Here is a 16700-nt window from a genome sequence, read left to right as displayed (position 1 = left end):
CAGAGTGACATATTTGAGGCATTGAGGAGTTTTACTATAAATACTTGGCCTGTGATGGAGGATGTATTTAGATTCAAAGCAAAGTATCAAGTACTGTGTCTTTGGTGATCTCATTCTACATCTCATGAGTAGGGATGCTTAACATCTATCTAAAGATAGCACAGAGAAAGGCACACTCATTTCAGGGAGCAACCAATCAGAACAAATCACAGAGAAAGACCTTGTCATTATGGGGAATCTATCATTCTGGACACCATTTCATATCTCCAACTGATCCCTTTATTAGTTACTCTAACCCACCAGCTCTGTTTGTAACATTTATATGGATTGGCTATTTGAATTAAACTATTAATCCATGGTATATGCAATATTTTACATTTGATTCAGGAGAGTTTTGAATTATAATTTCTAGTAAAATATTTCTCCCTCAACTTCCAGACTTGTCTCCGTGCTGTTGTGCTGTTTGTTGCTAACGTAAACTCACTCACTTTTGTACATCGCCTTGGTCCGTACAATTGACCTTATTTTAGCTCCCCAAAAACGTAATACTTCCAGATCAACTGTAATGTCAATACCATTGTAAAGCACAATTTCTCCCCTTTCCAACAGAATCATTTACATGACCCCACGCTGCCCATTTCTGCATAATTCAAGAAGGCAATGAGCCCCGTCGGGTCTTTTTAAAAATGGCGGGTGAAATTCATGCGTAATAGTGAGAAGGAGAGATGTTGTGTGGGAAAATGGCTTTTTTTTCACTCATTCTGTCCAACTTATCACCTTATCGCCTCTAAAATGTAAATAAAACACTATAAAGAGTTTATATAATGTGTCATTACATAACTATTTGAAGGTTTGTGTCGAATTTGAATTGGGTTTTTAGGGCGGTGCTAAAGTGATCTTAGAAGTAAACAGCGGCTTTGAGAATGAGGATTGCATGCAATGATGACGCAGAAAATGACTAGGTATCCCCCTTACCCCCAACACTGTCCATTTCTTGTTTTTAAATGATGAGAGAAGTGCTACACCTGGTGGAGAGAGATTGTAAGACAGAAATAGTTGCTTTATGCGTGCTGTACGTTACGACATGACACGCCACGATGTAACGGAGGGACCGTTTTTTCAACTTTTCTCCAATACCAGAGAGCCATTACCATGTCGATCAACACTTAAATAGAAACCTAGTTCACACCCCCAATTTTGAAGTCAACACAGTCCCATTAGTTTTCTTTGTAGCCTTGTTTGAATGTTGCGGTGGCACACATTTGTACGGAATGGGGTGAGTTTACGTTATATAGCTTTCTGCCAAACAAAGTTTTTTCACTTTTAAATAATTTACCAACGTCTTAGTTATTTCCTCGCTCAACTTTTTTCATTAAACCTTTTCTATCCGGACACTTTATCTGGGAATGGTTCTACAGGACCTCCACCAGCCGAAAAAGCTAAGTAGTAACATTAACACTATGCCATCTAATTGCAGTCAATGTACTAAAAATGTACAAGAGAACTATATCCTTATGGTGAGGATAGCCGTGTTGCAAGCACAGCTTCTGATGCAATCGTTAGACAAGGGCAATTTACGTGTAGGAAAGGATGAAACAGCGTTTGTGCCACCAGTAAGTACAGATAGTAGTATAAACTCCACAGACCTACTCCAAAAGGATTTCAGAGGCATCATCAACTCAGTTGGTTTTGTACTCATTGCCACAGTAATACCCTAGATCTAGTTTGTCCTGTGGAATAAATATTGTGGATCTAAATATTTTCCTCATAATCCTGGACTATCGGACCACCATTTTATTACGTTTGCAATTGCAACAAATAATCTGCTCAGACCCCAAGGATCAGCAAATGCTGTGCTATAAATTCCAGAACATTGGAATGGAAATGGTGCTCCACCAAACAACCCAAAGATTTCTAAATGCCCTTCCAGACTCCCCTCCACCTACCAAAGGACAATCAAAATGTATTTTTGAGTACAAAAATTGGTTAACCACCTGACTGAGGATCTTAATTTAACATTAAGTAATACCCTAGATGTTTTATCTGGTGTCCTGTACAAATTTAAGCATGCTCCCACTAATTCTCTCTCTCTCCATCTCCCTCTCCGGAGGACCTAGGGTCATGCCTCAGGACTACCTGACCTGATGACCCCTGGCTGTCCCCAGTCCACCTGGTTGTGCTGCTGCTCCAGTTTCAACTGTTTTGCCTGTGGCTAGGGAACCCTGACCTGTTCACTGGATGTGTTACCTTGTCCCGGACCTGCAGTTTTCGACTCTCTACTGCACCTGCTGTCTCGACCTCTGAATGATCGGCTATGAAAAGGCTATGCCAACTGACATTTACTCCTGAGGTACTGACCTGTTGCACCCTCTACAACCACTGTGATTATTATTTGACCCTGCTGGTTATATATGAACATTTGAACATCTTGAAGAACAATCTGGGATTAAATGGCCATGTACCCTTATAATCTCCACCCGTGTAACGCTCCGGGTGTCGTGGGTGTGGAGTCAGACGCAGGAAACAGAGAGTGCGATGCTGTGCTCTTTAATGCACCAAAACGCAACACAGTGTGCTCACAACCAAAAATACACGACCAGGAACAAACACGTTGCTCTACTACCAAACAGAAGGTCACAATAATTAATCCCGCAAAAAGAACCAGGCGGGCCGGCTGACTAATAAAGCCTCCCTAATTATACCCAACACAAAAGAGATGTACTCAATAAACACATAAGGAGGGGGAGGAAAGAATCACTGGCAGCTAGTAGGCCGGCGACGACGACCGCCGAGCGCCACCCGAACGTGAAGGGGAGCCACCCTGGGGGTATGATATTTTGACCCTACTGATAAGAATCTTAAGGGGTGTCAATAATTTGGACCCCTACATTAAAATGTTTGTTTTTTTAAGTATTACTTTAGTATTAAACTAAACATCTTTCTCTGAGCAATTGTAGTAGTATAAAATAAAACAATTTCCCATTTTTTTGGAGCGTACAATATACTGTAGCTCAGTATTTTAATGATTTATTTTATACAGTAATTTCTGCTCATCTTTATCAAGGGTGTCAATCATTTCGAATCCCACTGTATTTACTTGACACCCCTGTTTCAGACCCCACAAAATGATTGACACCCCTGTTTTCAATACCTTTCAATATCTCACCTTGCCGAGGATAACATCCCAAACCTTTTTCTACAATGTTTTATGAGATTAGTGAATGTGTTGGGAGGGATCTTAGACAATTCCTTAACACAGAATATTTCCATATCCTTGATATCCTTTGTCTGTGCTTATGGACTGCCCTCTTCAATTCAAGTCTGGCGTCTGAGATGGCCATGTCAATTTCAACAATTTCTTTGTGGATTTTAGTACTTATAGTTATTGTCTTGCTGGAAGACCCACTTGCGACCAAGTGTAAATCTCCTGGCAGAGGCAACCAGGTTTTTGGCTAAAATTTCTTGGTACTTAATAAAGTTCATGATTCCGTTGACCTTGGCCTTAGGACCAGCAGAAGCAAAATAGCCCAATAACCTCAAAGATTCACAAGTGTGGCTCCCGAGTGGCGCAGCGGTCTAAGGCTCTAGATCTCAGTGCTAGAGGCATCACTACAGATTCTGGTTTGATTCCAGGCTGTATCACAACTGGCCGTGATTGGACGGCGCACAATTGGCTCAGTGTCATTTTGGCCAGGATAGGCCATCATTGTAAATAAAACATATTTTTTATCACCACCATATTTTACAGTAGGTATGAGATACTTTTCTACATATGCTTCAATTTCTCAAGGCCAAACCCACCACTTGTGTGCGTGGCCAAAGATATATATTTTCATTTCATCTGAACATAGCACTGGTTCCAATCGAAGTGCCAATGCCCTGTATCAAACTCCAGGCGGTGCTATGGTCAGACGACATGTTCATTTTAAAAAATCCACACAGTTGAGTGTTACTTAATAAAATGTATTAAAATGTAATTTATTGTTGCTTATTCATGGAAAATATTTTCGGAAATACCCAAGGGGATGTGTTTTGCCATTACAAAAGATAATAAAGTAAATTTTTCAATTCAACTCATCAATATGCAGATTTTTTCAATTCAGCACACAAGTATGAATTATTTTTATGGTGTTTCTTACCCCACCTCTCAGCCATGCAGGTGGTGATATAACCACTCACCTCAGCACCATTGAGGATGATCAAACTTTGAAAAGTATCATTCCAATTTTAATGTTTGTATGTGAAGTAATTAGTTCTTCCTTGTGTAAAGCAAGCAATTTTATCAATAATACCAGCAGAACTCTTCTGTGGAACCTACAGTAAATCACAACACTGCGTTGTTCTCTATGGGGACTGGGGAGAGACTGCTCTTTTACAGACATGATAATGTCAATGATCAGAGAGATTACGTCATATGATATGATTGCCAATTTCATTGGTCACAAGGCCATCCAATCAGTTAGTTTACTTACAAATAGGGGTGATCCAAATGCACCTTGAGCCTGGACAATTTATATTTACTGATGTGGTAATAGATTACACAAAATACACAGAACATCACTGCTTATCCCTTTCGAGTTACTAGGAATTTTATCAGATAACTCAAAATCTAAAGAAGGAAACACTCATCATGGACACAAAGTTTATTTGTAGGTTATTTTTTTGTGGCAAAGGTTATACTGTTGGTTAGATAAATGTGTGTAATGTACCTTGTGAATTGTTTAACTAGGAACAGTGCATTTGGAAAGTGTTCAGACCCCTTGACTTTTTCCTAATTTTATTATTTATTTTTATTCTAAAATATATATTGTTTTTAATGTCCCTTATCAATCCACACACAATAAACCATAAACTCAAAGCAAAAACTGGTTTAAGAAATGTTTGCTAATTTATAAAACAAATTAAATATTATATTTGCATAAGCATTCAGACCCTTTACTCAGTATTTTGTTGACACACCTTTGGCAGCGATTACAGCCTCGAGTCTTCTTGGGTATGATGTTACAAGATTGACACACCTGTATTTGGGGAGTTTCTCCCATTCTTCTCTGCAGATCCTCTCAAGCTCTGTCAGGTTGGATGGGGAGAATCACTGCTTAGCTATTTTCAGGTCTCTCCAGAGATGTTTGATTGGGTTCATGTCCGGGCTCTGGCTGGGCCACTCAAGGACATTCGGAGACTTGTCCCAAAGCCCCTCCTGCATTGTCTTGGCTGTGTGCTTAGGGTTGTTGTCCTGCTGGAAGGTGAACCTTTGCCCCAGTTCGAGGTCCTGATTGCTCTGGAGCAGGTTTTCATCAAGGATCTCTCTGTACTTTACTCTGTTCATATTTCCCTCGATTCTGACTATTCTCCCAGTCCCTGTCATTGAAAAACATTCCCAAAGCATGATGCTGCCAACACCATTTTTTATTTAAAAAATTATTTTACCTTTATTTAACCAGGTAGGCCAGTTGAGAACAAGTTCTCATTTACAACTGCGACCTGGCCAAGATAAAGCAAAGCAGTGCGACAAAAAACAAAAAAAACAGAGTTACACATGGGATAAACAAAAGTACAGTCAATAACACAATAGAAAAATATATGTACAGTGTGTGCAAATGTAGTAAGGAGGTAAGGCAATAAATAGGCCATAGTAATTACAATTTATAATTTAGCAAATTAACACTGGAGTGATAGATGTGCAGAGGATGATGTGCAAGTAGAAATACTGGTGTGCAAAAGAGCAAAAAAAGTAAATAAAAACAATATGGGGATGAGGTAGGTAGTTGGATGGGCTATTTACAGATGGGCTGTGTACAGCTGCAGCGATCGGTAAAACTGCTAGGACAGCTGATGCTTAAAGTTAGTGAGGGAGATATAAGTCTCCAACTTCAGCGATTTTTGCATTTTTTTCCAGTCATTGGCAGCAGAGAGCTGGAAGGAAAGGTGGCCAAAGGAGGTGTTGGCTTTGGGGATGACCAGTGAGATATACCTGCTGGAGCGCGTGCTATGGGTGGGTGTTGCTATGGTGACCAGTTTTCCATAGGGATGGTGTCAGTTTTCCTCTAGACGTGACGCTTGGCATTCAGGCCAAAGAGTTCAATCTTGGTTCTATCAGACCAGACAATCTTGTTTCTCATGGTCTGGGAATCTTTAGGTGACTTTTGGCAAACTCCAAGGGGGCAGTCATGTGCCTTTTACTGAGGAGTGGCTTCCGTCTGGCCACTCTACTGTACCATAAAGGCCTGATTGGTGGAGTGCTGCAGAGACAGTTGTCCTTCTGGAAGGTTCTACAGCTGTGTTTGTCAGACCATGAGACATCCCGAAAATCGGTCTTCTCACTAAAATGTATGTAGTGTGTTCGTGAGAAGGGGAGTCTCTCACGAACATGATTCTTTTCTCCGTTTTGCTCTAAGACCCCCACACATTTCACGGGACACATCTGAAGGTAACCCATACAAATGAATGGAAGTATGGAGGTAGTTTTGTGTGAACTAAAACAAGGAGTTAAATATGTGTCCAAAAAAACAAAAATATATCCTGAACTTTCTTATATCTCATAGATATAGGACAGATACTTCAAAACCGTATTCCTTATTTATTTGCTTTTGACTCTCTTTTTGGACATTTTTGACAGTGTTATTGAATTTGTTTCTATGGGCTATTGCAGTAAAGGCCAAATTCAATTCTTTATCAAATCATTTTTTATATAATATAAGAAAATTCAAAACCTAATATTCAAAATCAAATATCTAAATGATCCATGGTATGACCATCTTAAAACAATGTCCATATGTCAGGTTAGTACCCCCAAATATGTGTTTGTTATTCAAAGACATGTAATGGTGTGATGCAATAGAACGTGTCAAATTAGAGACTGTTAACTTGAGGCCACTCATTATGTCAGTCCCTGTTTGCAGTTTCTCCAATGGTAAACTCCACCTCTGGCCCTCACCAGTCATGATGTTCACACCTGCCCAACCAGGGGACTCATTAACTCCTAACACAGCCAGATGTCTAACTGTCTGTTTTGACAACCAGGTGCATTAGCCACGTTTCATACAACACAGGTGAATGAACAAACATCTAGTTTTGCTCTTGATCCTTCCCACAGGCTTTTTAAAAGTTGTTTGGACAACTTGTGTATATTGCATCACTGAATGTGTTCTATGGTTAATCAACAATGTTATCAATCTACACTTGATTTGCCTAACATAACACAGTGTTTCCCTATTAACTAAATGTTCTAGCTCCATCTTTTAGGGTCAGGCAGCACATCATCCACAAGTAAATGTATGTATATGTTGCACATACATTTAACAGCAGCACAGTCAATTCACTCTGGGAACCCCAAGCCCTCATGCAGGACAGTTTGGCTCAGTTCATCCTAGAGACAACAGTGTCTACCCTCACATTTATCTTAGCCTAGCCTACTGTTAGCTGACCTTGGAAAACATTGCAAAGTAAACATAGACAAGCATTAACAAACGGGAATCACACAGGGGAGTAAAAATCAAATCAAATCAAATTGTGTTGGACACATATACATATTTAGCAGATGTTATTGCGGGTGTAGCGAAATGCTTGTGTTCCTAGCTCCAACAGTGCAGTAGTATCTAACAATTCACAACAATACACAAAAATCTCAAAGTACATTTTTTAAAATTAAGAAATATATACTGTAAATATTAGGACGAGCAATGTCGGAGTGGCATAGACTAGAATATAGTAGAATACAGTATATACATATGTAAAACAGTATGAAAACATTATTAAAGTGACCAGTGTTCCATTATTAAAGTGACCAGTGTCTATATACATAGGGCAGCAGCCTAAGGTGCAGGGTTGAGTAACCGGGTGGTAGCCGGCTAGTGACAGTGAACAAGTTCGGGGCAGGGTCGACAATGGCAGGCCAGGTACAGACAATGGTAGCGTTCCCCTGCTCTGATGTTGCATGCATCAACCAATGGTTGCGTGCCATGTCATCGACTGTGTCATTGACTGACAGATTGCTATAACATATTATCAGTGGTGTAAAGTACTTAAAGATGCACTATGCAGAAATCGCTTCGTCATTTCCTGGTTGCTAAAATTTGACTCCATACATTTTCCCTGACACCCAAACATACTCGTTAAAATTTGAATGCTTAGCAGGACAGGAAAATGGTCCAATTCACTCACTTATCAAGAGAACATCTCTGGTCATCCCTACTGCTGCTAATCTGGCAAAACGTTTGTTTGTAAATGATGTCTGAGTGTTGGAGTATGCCCCTTGCTATCTGTAAATTTAAAAAACAAGAAAATTGTGTCCTCTTGTTTGCTTAATATAAAGAATTTAAAATGAGTAATACTTTTATTTTTGATACTTAAGTATATTTTAGCAATTACATTTACTTTTAAAACAAGAATACTTTCACTCAAGTAATATTTTACTGGGTGACTTTCACTTTTACTTGAGTCATTTTCTATTAAGGTACATTTACTTTTACGCAAGTATGAAAATGTGGTACTTTTCCCACTATTCCATATGTGGTTAGCTGATACTTAAAATACCTATCCAAGCATTGTAAGATCAGGCATGCGTCAGCAACCCCTGGGCAGAGGAACGTGCCCATGCTCTTTTAGAATAATGATGAAGCAATCACTGATGAATGAATGAAGCCTCTTACATCTCTATAGATCACGTTTGCTGATGGCTGATGTCTCTGTCCGTCTATGGACATTGATTGGTTGTTTCTCTGACTTCTGTCCTATGGCTCTTCAAAAGTACAGAGTGGACAGAAAACCGCATGATGAGAAATAGTGATTACAGTGGATTTACCCCCACTGGTACCTCTTCTCTGTCATGTGGCTTTGTAAGTCCAAAGTGCATTGCCCAGTCCAGTACAAAAGGGGGGGATCTGTTACTTATTTAGGTGTGCCGTTAGTAAGGTAGCCAGCATGCAGTGCATCTGGACCCTCTCCCTGCTTCAGCTAGTTGCCCTGTGGGCCAACGCAGCAGTGGTCACTGAAAATGGCCTCCCCATCCTCTGGGACCAGGCACCCAGCCAGCTGTCAGAACTGCCTCAGGTGGACAACGTGGTCACAATCAACCCCTGGAACTACCTGCAGAGGATGAGTCTGTATAGGATACTGGTGGGATCCACAGACAAGTACATGGCCTCCATGGGAACCAATGAGACTGACAGTCTGTTCTGGGGCCTGCCTCTGCAGATGGGCTGGAAACTCAGATCAGGTATGTTGGGCAATCATTAAGTAGATTTGAAAAGCCAAATACAGTGGAGTCTGAAATGATTGACACCCTTGATAAAGATGAGCAATAATGAATGTGTAAAATAAATAATTCAAATACTGAGCTATTTTGTATGTTCAAAAAAATGGTAAATTATATAATTTATACCAATGCAATTGCTCAAAGAAAGATATGTTTAACAAGTAATACGTTCTTCTCTCAAACAGGTATGTGTCAAAATTATTGACACCCTTAAGATTCTTGTAAATAAAGATGTCCATTTTTTTGTATTTGGGTGTATGGTATGATATAACATGCTAACCTCCCCTGTTATTGGTAATGGTGAGAAGTCATCATGTCATGGGGGTATGGTATAACATGCTAACCTCCCCTGTTATTGGTAATGGTGAGAAGTCATCATGTCATGGGGGTATGATATAACATGCTAACCTCCCCTGTTATTGGTAATGGTGAGAAGTCATCATGTCATGGGGGTATGATATAACATGCTAACCTCCCTGTTATTGATAACGGTGAGAAGTCATCATGTCATGGGGGTATGATATAACATGCTAACCTCCCTGTTATTGGTAATGGTGAGAAGTCATCATGTCATGGGGGTATGATATAACATGCATGTCATGGGGGTATGATATAACATGCTAACCTCCCCTGTTATTGGTAATGGTGAGAAGTCTCATGTCATGGGGGTATGATATAACATGCTAACCTCCCTGTTATTGGTAATGGTGAGAAGTCATCATGTCATGGGGTATGATATAACATGCTAACCTCATCCCTGTTATTGGTAATGGTGAGAAGTCATCATGTCATGGGGGTATGATATAACATGCTAACTCTCCCTCATGTCCTGTTATTGGTAATGGTGAGAAGTCATCATGGGGGTATGATATAACATGCTAACCTCCCCTGTTATTGGTAATGGTGAGAAGTCATCATGTCATGGGGGTATGATATAACATGCTAACCTCCCCTGTTATTGGTAATGGTGAGAAGTCATCATGTCATGGGGGTATGATATAACATGCTAACCTCCCCTGTTATTGGTAATGGTGAGAAGTCATCATGTCATGGGGGTATGATATAACATGCTAACCTCCCCTGTTATTGGTAATGGTGAGAAGTCATCATGTCATGGGGGTATGATATAACATGCTAACCTCCCCTGTTATTGGTAATGGTGAGAAGTCATCATGTCATGGGGTATGATATAACATGCTAACCTCCCTGTTATTGGTAATGGTGGGGGTATGATATAACATGCTAACCTCCTGTTATTGGTAATGGTGAGAAGTCATCATGTCATGGGGGTATGATATAACATGCTAACCTCCTGTTATTGGTAATGGTGAGAAGTCATCATGTCATGGGGTATGATATAACATGCTAACCTCCCTCCATGTCTGGGGTTATAACATGGTGGTAATGGTGAGAAGTCATCATGTCATGGGGTATGATATAACATGCTAACCTCCCCTGTTCCCTGTTATTGGTAATGGTGAGAAGTCATCATGTCATGGGGGTATGATATAACATGCTAACCTCCCCTGTTATTGGTAATGGTGAGAAGTCATCATGTCATGGGGTATGGTAACGGTGAGAAGTCATCATGTCATGGGGGTATGATATAACATGCTAACCTCCCTGTTATTGGTAATGGTGAGAAGTCATCATGTAATGCTAACCTCCCTGTTATGGGGGTATGGTGAGAAGTCATCATGTCATGGGGTATGATATAACATGCTAACCTCCCCTGTTATTGGTAATGGTGAGAAGTCATCATGTCATGGGGTATGATATAACATGCTAACCTCCCTGTTATTGGTAATGGTGAGAAGTCATCATGTCATGGGGGTATGATATAACATGCTAACCCCCTGTTATTGGTAATGGTGAGAAGTCATCATGTCATGGGGGTATGATATAACATGCTAACCTCCCCTGTTATTGGTAATGGTGAGAAGTCATCATGTCATGGGGGTATGATATAACATGCTAACCTCCCCTGTTATTGGTAATGGTGAGAAGTCATCATGTCATGGGGGTATGATATAACATGCTAACCTCCCCTGTTATTGGTAATGGTGAGAAGTCATCATGTCATGGGGGTATGATATAACATGCTAACCTCCCCTGTTATTGGTAATGGTGAGAAGTCATCATGTCTTGGGGGTATGATATAACATGCTAACCTCCCCTGTTATTGGTAATGGTGAGAAGTCATCATGTCATGGGGTATGATATATGCTAACCTCCCTGATTGGTATAACCTCCCATGTCATCATGTCATGGGGGTATGATATAACATGCTAACCCCTGTTATTGGTAATGGTGAAGTCATCATGTCATGGGGGTATGATATAACATGCTAACCTCCCTGTTATTGGTAATGGTGAGAAGTCATCATGTCTTGGGGGTATGATATAACATGCTAACCTCCCCTGTTATTGGTAATGGTGAGAATGTCATCATGTCATGGGGGTATGATATAACATGCTAACCTCCTGTTATTGGTAATGGTGAGAAGTCATCATGTCATGGGGGTATGATATAACATGCTAACCTCCCTGTTATTGGTAATGGTGAGAAGTCATCATGTCATGGGGGTATGATATAACATGCTAACCTCCCTGTTATTGGTAATGGTGAGAAGTCATCATGTCATGGGGGTATGATATAACATGCTAACCTCCCCTGTTATGGGGTTGGTAATGGTGAGAAGTCATCATGTCTTGGGGGTATGATATAACATGCTAACCTCCCCTGTTATTGGTAATGGTGAGAAGTCATCATGTCATGGGGGTATGATATAACATGCTAACCTCCCCTGTTAATGGTAATGGTGAGAAGTCATCATGTCATGGGGGTATGATATAACATGCTAACCTCCCCTGTTATTGGTAACGGTGAGAAGTCATCATGTCATGGGGGTATGATATAACATGCTAACCTCCCCTGTTATTGGTAACAGTGAGAAGTCAGCATGTCATGGAGTATGATATAACATGCTAATCTCCCCTGTTATTGGTAATGGTGAGAAGTCATTATGTCTTGTGAATACGTTTCTCAAAGGTTTTCATGTGGAAATGAAAAGCAAAAGTGATGTGACCAGATGCGCTTCTGTTCCTATAGGACGGTTGGTTGACCCTACTGGCGCTACAACATGTGGAAAGGAAGGAGATCCCATGTGCATTTCTGCTACAAGCTGGTGGGCCTGTAAGTACAGTAGTGTTACACATATTCAACCATGCAGGCCATGTGTGTGGCCCTACATGTGCACTTAAAGGTCCAATGCAGTCCTTTTTTTTTATATCAATATCAAATCATTTCTGGGGAACAATTAAGTACCTTACTGTAATATTTTTCCATTCAAATCTTCAAAAATATACAAAAATAGCTTTTTAGCAAAAGCATTTGCTAGGACTGTCTAGCAGAGGTCTGAGTAAAACTGAAAACTAGCTGTTATTGGCAGAGATGTCTGGAACTCTTTTTGCTATAATGTAGGTCTATTAACTAATTTACCGCTTGGTGATGTTACCATGGAAAGCCGACACTCCCGCACATGCAAACCTGCTGATTAGAAGGTCCTGTGTAGATTGTACTTTCAACGGGCAACTATCAGGAAATAACACTTTATCAGCTGTTGTACAATATAATACAAAAAAAATGGATTCTGACTGCACTAGAACTTTAACATTTACAGCTTGTCAATAAAATACCATTAGTAACCTCTCTGTCTGTTCAGGTGTGAACTACTACCTTTCAGTGATCCCGTTCCTGGCTGCTGTGCAGAAAGACGTGATTGGAGATGGTCTCATTCAGGTCCAGGTACAGGCACCAGCTGAGGCAGCAGAGGACTACTGCACCTCCTACACAGAGTGCTCTACTAAGTATCCAGACCTTATGGCCAAGTGGGAAGAATTCTTCCAGGTATTTAATGAGCATCTACTTTTCCCTTTTCCCTATAGGAGGCATAATCTGTATGTTCCTTTAGTTGTGTAAGTTACTATTCATAAGTGACTCATTGGTGATTGCATAGAATGAATTGTTGGTCTTGGTTTTTAATATGCTACCATTCCATTCTAGACTCTGAAAGACGTGAGTGCATCTGAGATTTCTGACTTTGAGAAAAGGGACCAGATTCTGGGTGTCTATTGGGCAGGTCAACAGCTCTCTTTGAATACTGCCTCAACCAGCTGCAGGGCAAAGTGAGTATGAACATATAGTATCATTCTGCAGGTCATCACCAGTTGTCAATGCGCTGTTTGTCTTCCTTCATTGTTGGAACTCTGACAACAAATGTTTTGTTTCATTTAACATATGACTCTCAGTTCAAACTGTATGCTCTGTCCTCCAATCAGCTTTTGCCTCAATCTAACAAAATAACAACATTATTGGACGCAATCACTGAGTCACAATTGAGTCCTTACTGTACGTCCAAATCAAACCTTTGAACTTTATAGGATGAGCTACTATTCCAGCCCAGAGGTTTCATTCGCCAAAAACTGGATGAACTCTGCAGACTACGTAGCAGCAACACACTTCCAGTCCAACCTGAATAACTCTGTGCTGTTCATGAGCCCTCTGCCCAGCAGGGTGCTTCAGGAGGGGGATAGCGCCCCTAACATAGCTGACCTCAGCAAGGAGGAGAACCACACCCTCTATATCTTTGGCTGGATGACCAGAATGAACAGGATTCTGAGTGAGTACTTTTAGTCTCTCAAGACAAATATTCAGAAAATATAATGATATGTTTTGCTTGTATGATAAGTAGAGTGAAATATACATTTCAGAGTCAAATTGAGATGGTAGACAGATGCCAGTCTGTAACAATGTAGTCCAGGGCTCTCCAACCTTGTTCCTGGAGAGCTACTATCCTGTAGGTTTTCACTCCAACCCTATCTAGCACACTTCATTCTAATAATTACATGGTTGATAAGCTGAAACAGGTTATTTACAAATGGGGTTAGAGCGAAAACCAACCTACAGGAGGATAGCTTTCCAGGAACAGGATTGGAGATCCCTGATGTAGTCTGCAGTCTCCCTCTAGTGGTGAAATGTATGAAGTGCATTGAGAGATCTACAGTAACACATCACTTGCATCAGGTTAAACCACATCCTTACACATTTTCCTGTTGTTTTCCTTATGACAGTGGGTTCTCTGGTGAGGATTTGGCGCTCGGCCATGTGCTCTGACAAGGCTCGGGAGAAGGGCCGAGAGCTCCTACAGGATCTGGTCCATGACCCTAAGTTTGCTGCTTCCACCTTCTTCTCCATTCTCAAAGAGATGACACGCAGCTGCTGAGGATTCAGCAAATCAGTCCGACACTCCAACTAGCTCAGTTTCAACCTGTCCCAAAGTTAACATCAGATGCCATTCATAATGATTAATTGTTCAATGTTTCTGAATTACATTTCACACAGTAGTATATACACATCCAGAGTTTTTGTAATGATTAATTTTCCACAGTAGGCAAATGTCCTTGTTGATTAACGTACAAACAATTTATTTCTTGTATCATGAATATAATAATACATTTCAATGGAAGAGTGGCTCAGTATAAAGAGCATAACATTTTGCTTGAAATATGAACATTACAGCGCCTTCAGAAAGTATTCACACCCCTTGACTTTTTCCACATTTTGTTGTGTTACAGACGGAATTTAAAATGAATTAAATGTATACATTTTTTTCACTGGCCTACACACAATACCCCATAATGTCAAAGTGGAATCATGCTTTTAGACATTTTTACAAAAGTATTCAAGCCCTTTGTTATGGCAAGCCTAAATACGTTCAGGAGTAGAAATGTGCTTAACAAGTCACATAATAAGTTCATGGACTCACTCTGTGTGCAATAATAGTGTTTAACATGATTTATGAATGACTACCTCATCTCTGTACCCCACACATACAATTATCTGTAAGGTCCCTCAGTCGAGCAGTGAATTTCAAACTCAGATTCAACCACAAAGGCCGGGGAGGTTTTCCAATGCCTTGCAAAGGGCACCTATTGGTAAAAAAAATAAAATGTAAAATGACATTGTATATCCCTTTGAACATGGCTGTGTTAGGAGAAAACTGAGGATGAATCAACAACACTGTAGGTACTCCACAATACCAACCTAACTGACAGATTGAAAAGAAGGAAGCTTGTACAGAATAAAAAATATTCTAAAACATGTTTCCTGTTTGCAACAAGGCCCTAAAGTAATACTGCAGAAAATGTTGCAAAGCAATTCACTTTTTGTCCTGAATACAAAGTGTTATGTTTCAGGTAAATCCAATACAACACATTACTGAGTACCACTCTCTGCATTTTCAAGCATAGTGGTGGGTGCATCAAGTTATGGGTGTGCTTGTAATCTTTAAAGACGGGAGTTTTTACAGATACAAATAAATGGAATGGAGCTAAGCACAGACAAAATTGTAGAGGAAATCCTGGTTCAGTCTGCTTTCCACCAGACACTGGCAGATTAATTAACCTTTTAGCAGGACAATAAACTTAAACAAGGCCAAATATACACTGGAATTGCATACCAAGAAGAGAGTGAATGTTCCATTCAAGCCAAGTTACAGTTTCAATTTAAATCTGGTTGAAAATCTATGGCCTGCAAATGATTGTCTAGCAATTATCAACAACCAATTTGACAGAGTTTGAAGTATTTTGAAAATAATAATGGGAATATGTTGCACAATCCATGTGTGGAAAGCTCTTAGACTTAACCAGAAAGGTGATTCTAACATGTATTGGCTCAGGGGGTTGAATACTTATCTAATCAAGATATATTAGTGTTTTATTTTTCATGAATCTTTTACAAATGTTAGAATTTTTCTTCCATTTTTACATTACAGAGTATTTTGTGTAGATCGTTGACAAAAAAAGTGACAATGAAATGCATTTTAATACCACTTAGTAACACAACAAAATGTGGAAAAAGTGTGAATACTTTCTGAAGGCACTGTACAGCATATATCACATGCCAACATTTGTATTGATCTTTACACAAACAATATGGGGTTAGACTTTGAGCTTGGGTTGGATATGTATTAGATAGTCATCAAAACCAATCATTCACTTCTATACTAAACCTGTTTTGCAGTCTGCAAGGCAATTTTTTCTGATTTCTTCTTGTCTGTTATGTGAATACTTTGGTCATTAAATTTTCTCCTGATGCTGTCAAGTTCATCCTCATCAATGTATTCATAATCATGAGTGTAGTCATCATCCTGTTCAATTGTATTGTTGTGAGGACCGTTTTCTTCAACAGTGGCTGGGGAGAGAACAAAAACAAAAACAAAAATGGCTGCAGTAAAAATGTGCACATTTGATGGACATTTGATACTCAAATAGTTTCTATTTAAGTGAATACATCAGGAATAGTTAAGTGAGTTGTCTGGACTATGTAAAACTTTTTTTCACATGATATAAGAGCTAAATAAGAGCTTATCAAGATATGTCCTTTG

At 39.8% G+C, this 16700-nt stretch overlaps 2 protein-coding genes and 1 long non-coding RNA gene across 10 annotated transcripts in view; 1 reads left to right on the top strand and 2 right to left on the bottom strand.

Moving 5' to 3' along the window:
* Positions 1–8896: 8896 nt before the first annotated feature.
* Positions 8897–14848, top strand: LOC118398718 (protein LEG1 homolog). Its single transcript, XM_035794357.2, has 6 exons — positions 8897–9214; positions 12365–12448; positions 12978–13162; positions 13319–13440; positions 13696–13934; positions 14386–14848. The coding sequence occupies exons 1-6, from the start codon at positions 8920–8922 to the stop codon at positions 14535–14537; spliced, it is 1077 nt and encodes a 358-aa protein (XP_035650250.1). The 5' UTR covers positions 8897–8919; the 3' UTR covers positions 14538–14848.
* On the bottom strand, positions 9228–12353 carry LOC127909453 (uncharacterized). 8 transcript variants are annotated; one of them, XR_008071174.1, is made up of 5 exons: positions 12119–12353; positions 11991–12054; positions 11169–11424; positions 10137–10392; positions 9228–9725 (listed from the first exon to the last, which is right to left on the bottom strand). It is a non-coding gene; the product is annotated as an uncharacterized LOC127909453 (long non-coding RNA). The 8 variants fall into 8 exon arrangements; XR_008071176.1 differs by having other exon boundaries at positions 11169–11360; XR_008071177.1 differs by lacking the exon at positions 11991–12054 and having other exon boundaries at positions 11169–11360; positions 12055–12353.
* The window catches only part of LOC118398717 (protein THEMIS-like), an 8918-nt gene continuing 6930 nt past the window's right edge, over positions 14713–16700 (bottom strand). The window contains exon 6 of the mRNA XM_035794356.2: positions 14713–16507. Within this exon, the coding sequence (XP_035650249.1) occupies positions 16320–16507 (188 nt within the window). The 3' untranslated portion in view covers positions 14713–16319. The remainder of the gene's footprint in view (positions 16508–16700) is intronic.

Source organism: Oncorhynchus keta, chromosome 19 (genome assembly GCF_023373465.1).
Source record: "Oncorhynchus keta strain PuntledgeMale-10-30-2019 chromosome 19, Oket_V2, whole genome shotgun sequence".
Lineage (NCBI taxonomy): Eukaryota > Metazoa > Chordata > Actinopteri > Salmoniformes > Salmonidae > Oncorhynchus > Oncorhynchus keta.
The sequence above is the reverse complement of the archived record's forward strand: the minus strand, read 5'-3'. Positions and strand labels throughout refer to the sequence as shown.

What these genes read in the sequence shown, in the direction of transcription:
- LOC118398718 (XM_035794357.2), top strand. Translation starts at nt 8,920, where the DNA reads ATGCAGTGCATCTGGACCCTCTCCCTGCTTCAGCTAGTTGCCCTGTGG. An exon ending in AGTGGGAAGAATTCTTCCAG is followed by an intron (nt 13,163 to 13,318) that starts GTATTTAATGAG and finishes ATTCCATTCTAG; the next exon opens with ACTCTGAAAGACGTGAGTGC. An exon ending in TCAACCAGCTGCAGGGCAAA is followed by an intron (nt 13,441 to 13,695) that starts GTGAGTATGAAC and finishes TGAACTTTATAG; the next exon opens with GATGAGCTACTATTCCAGCC.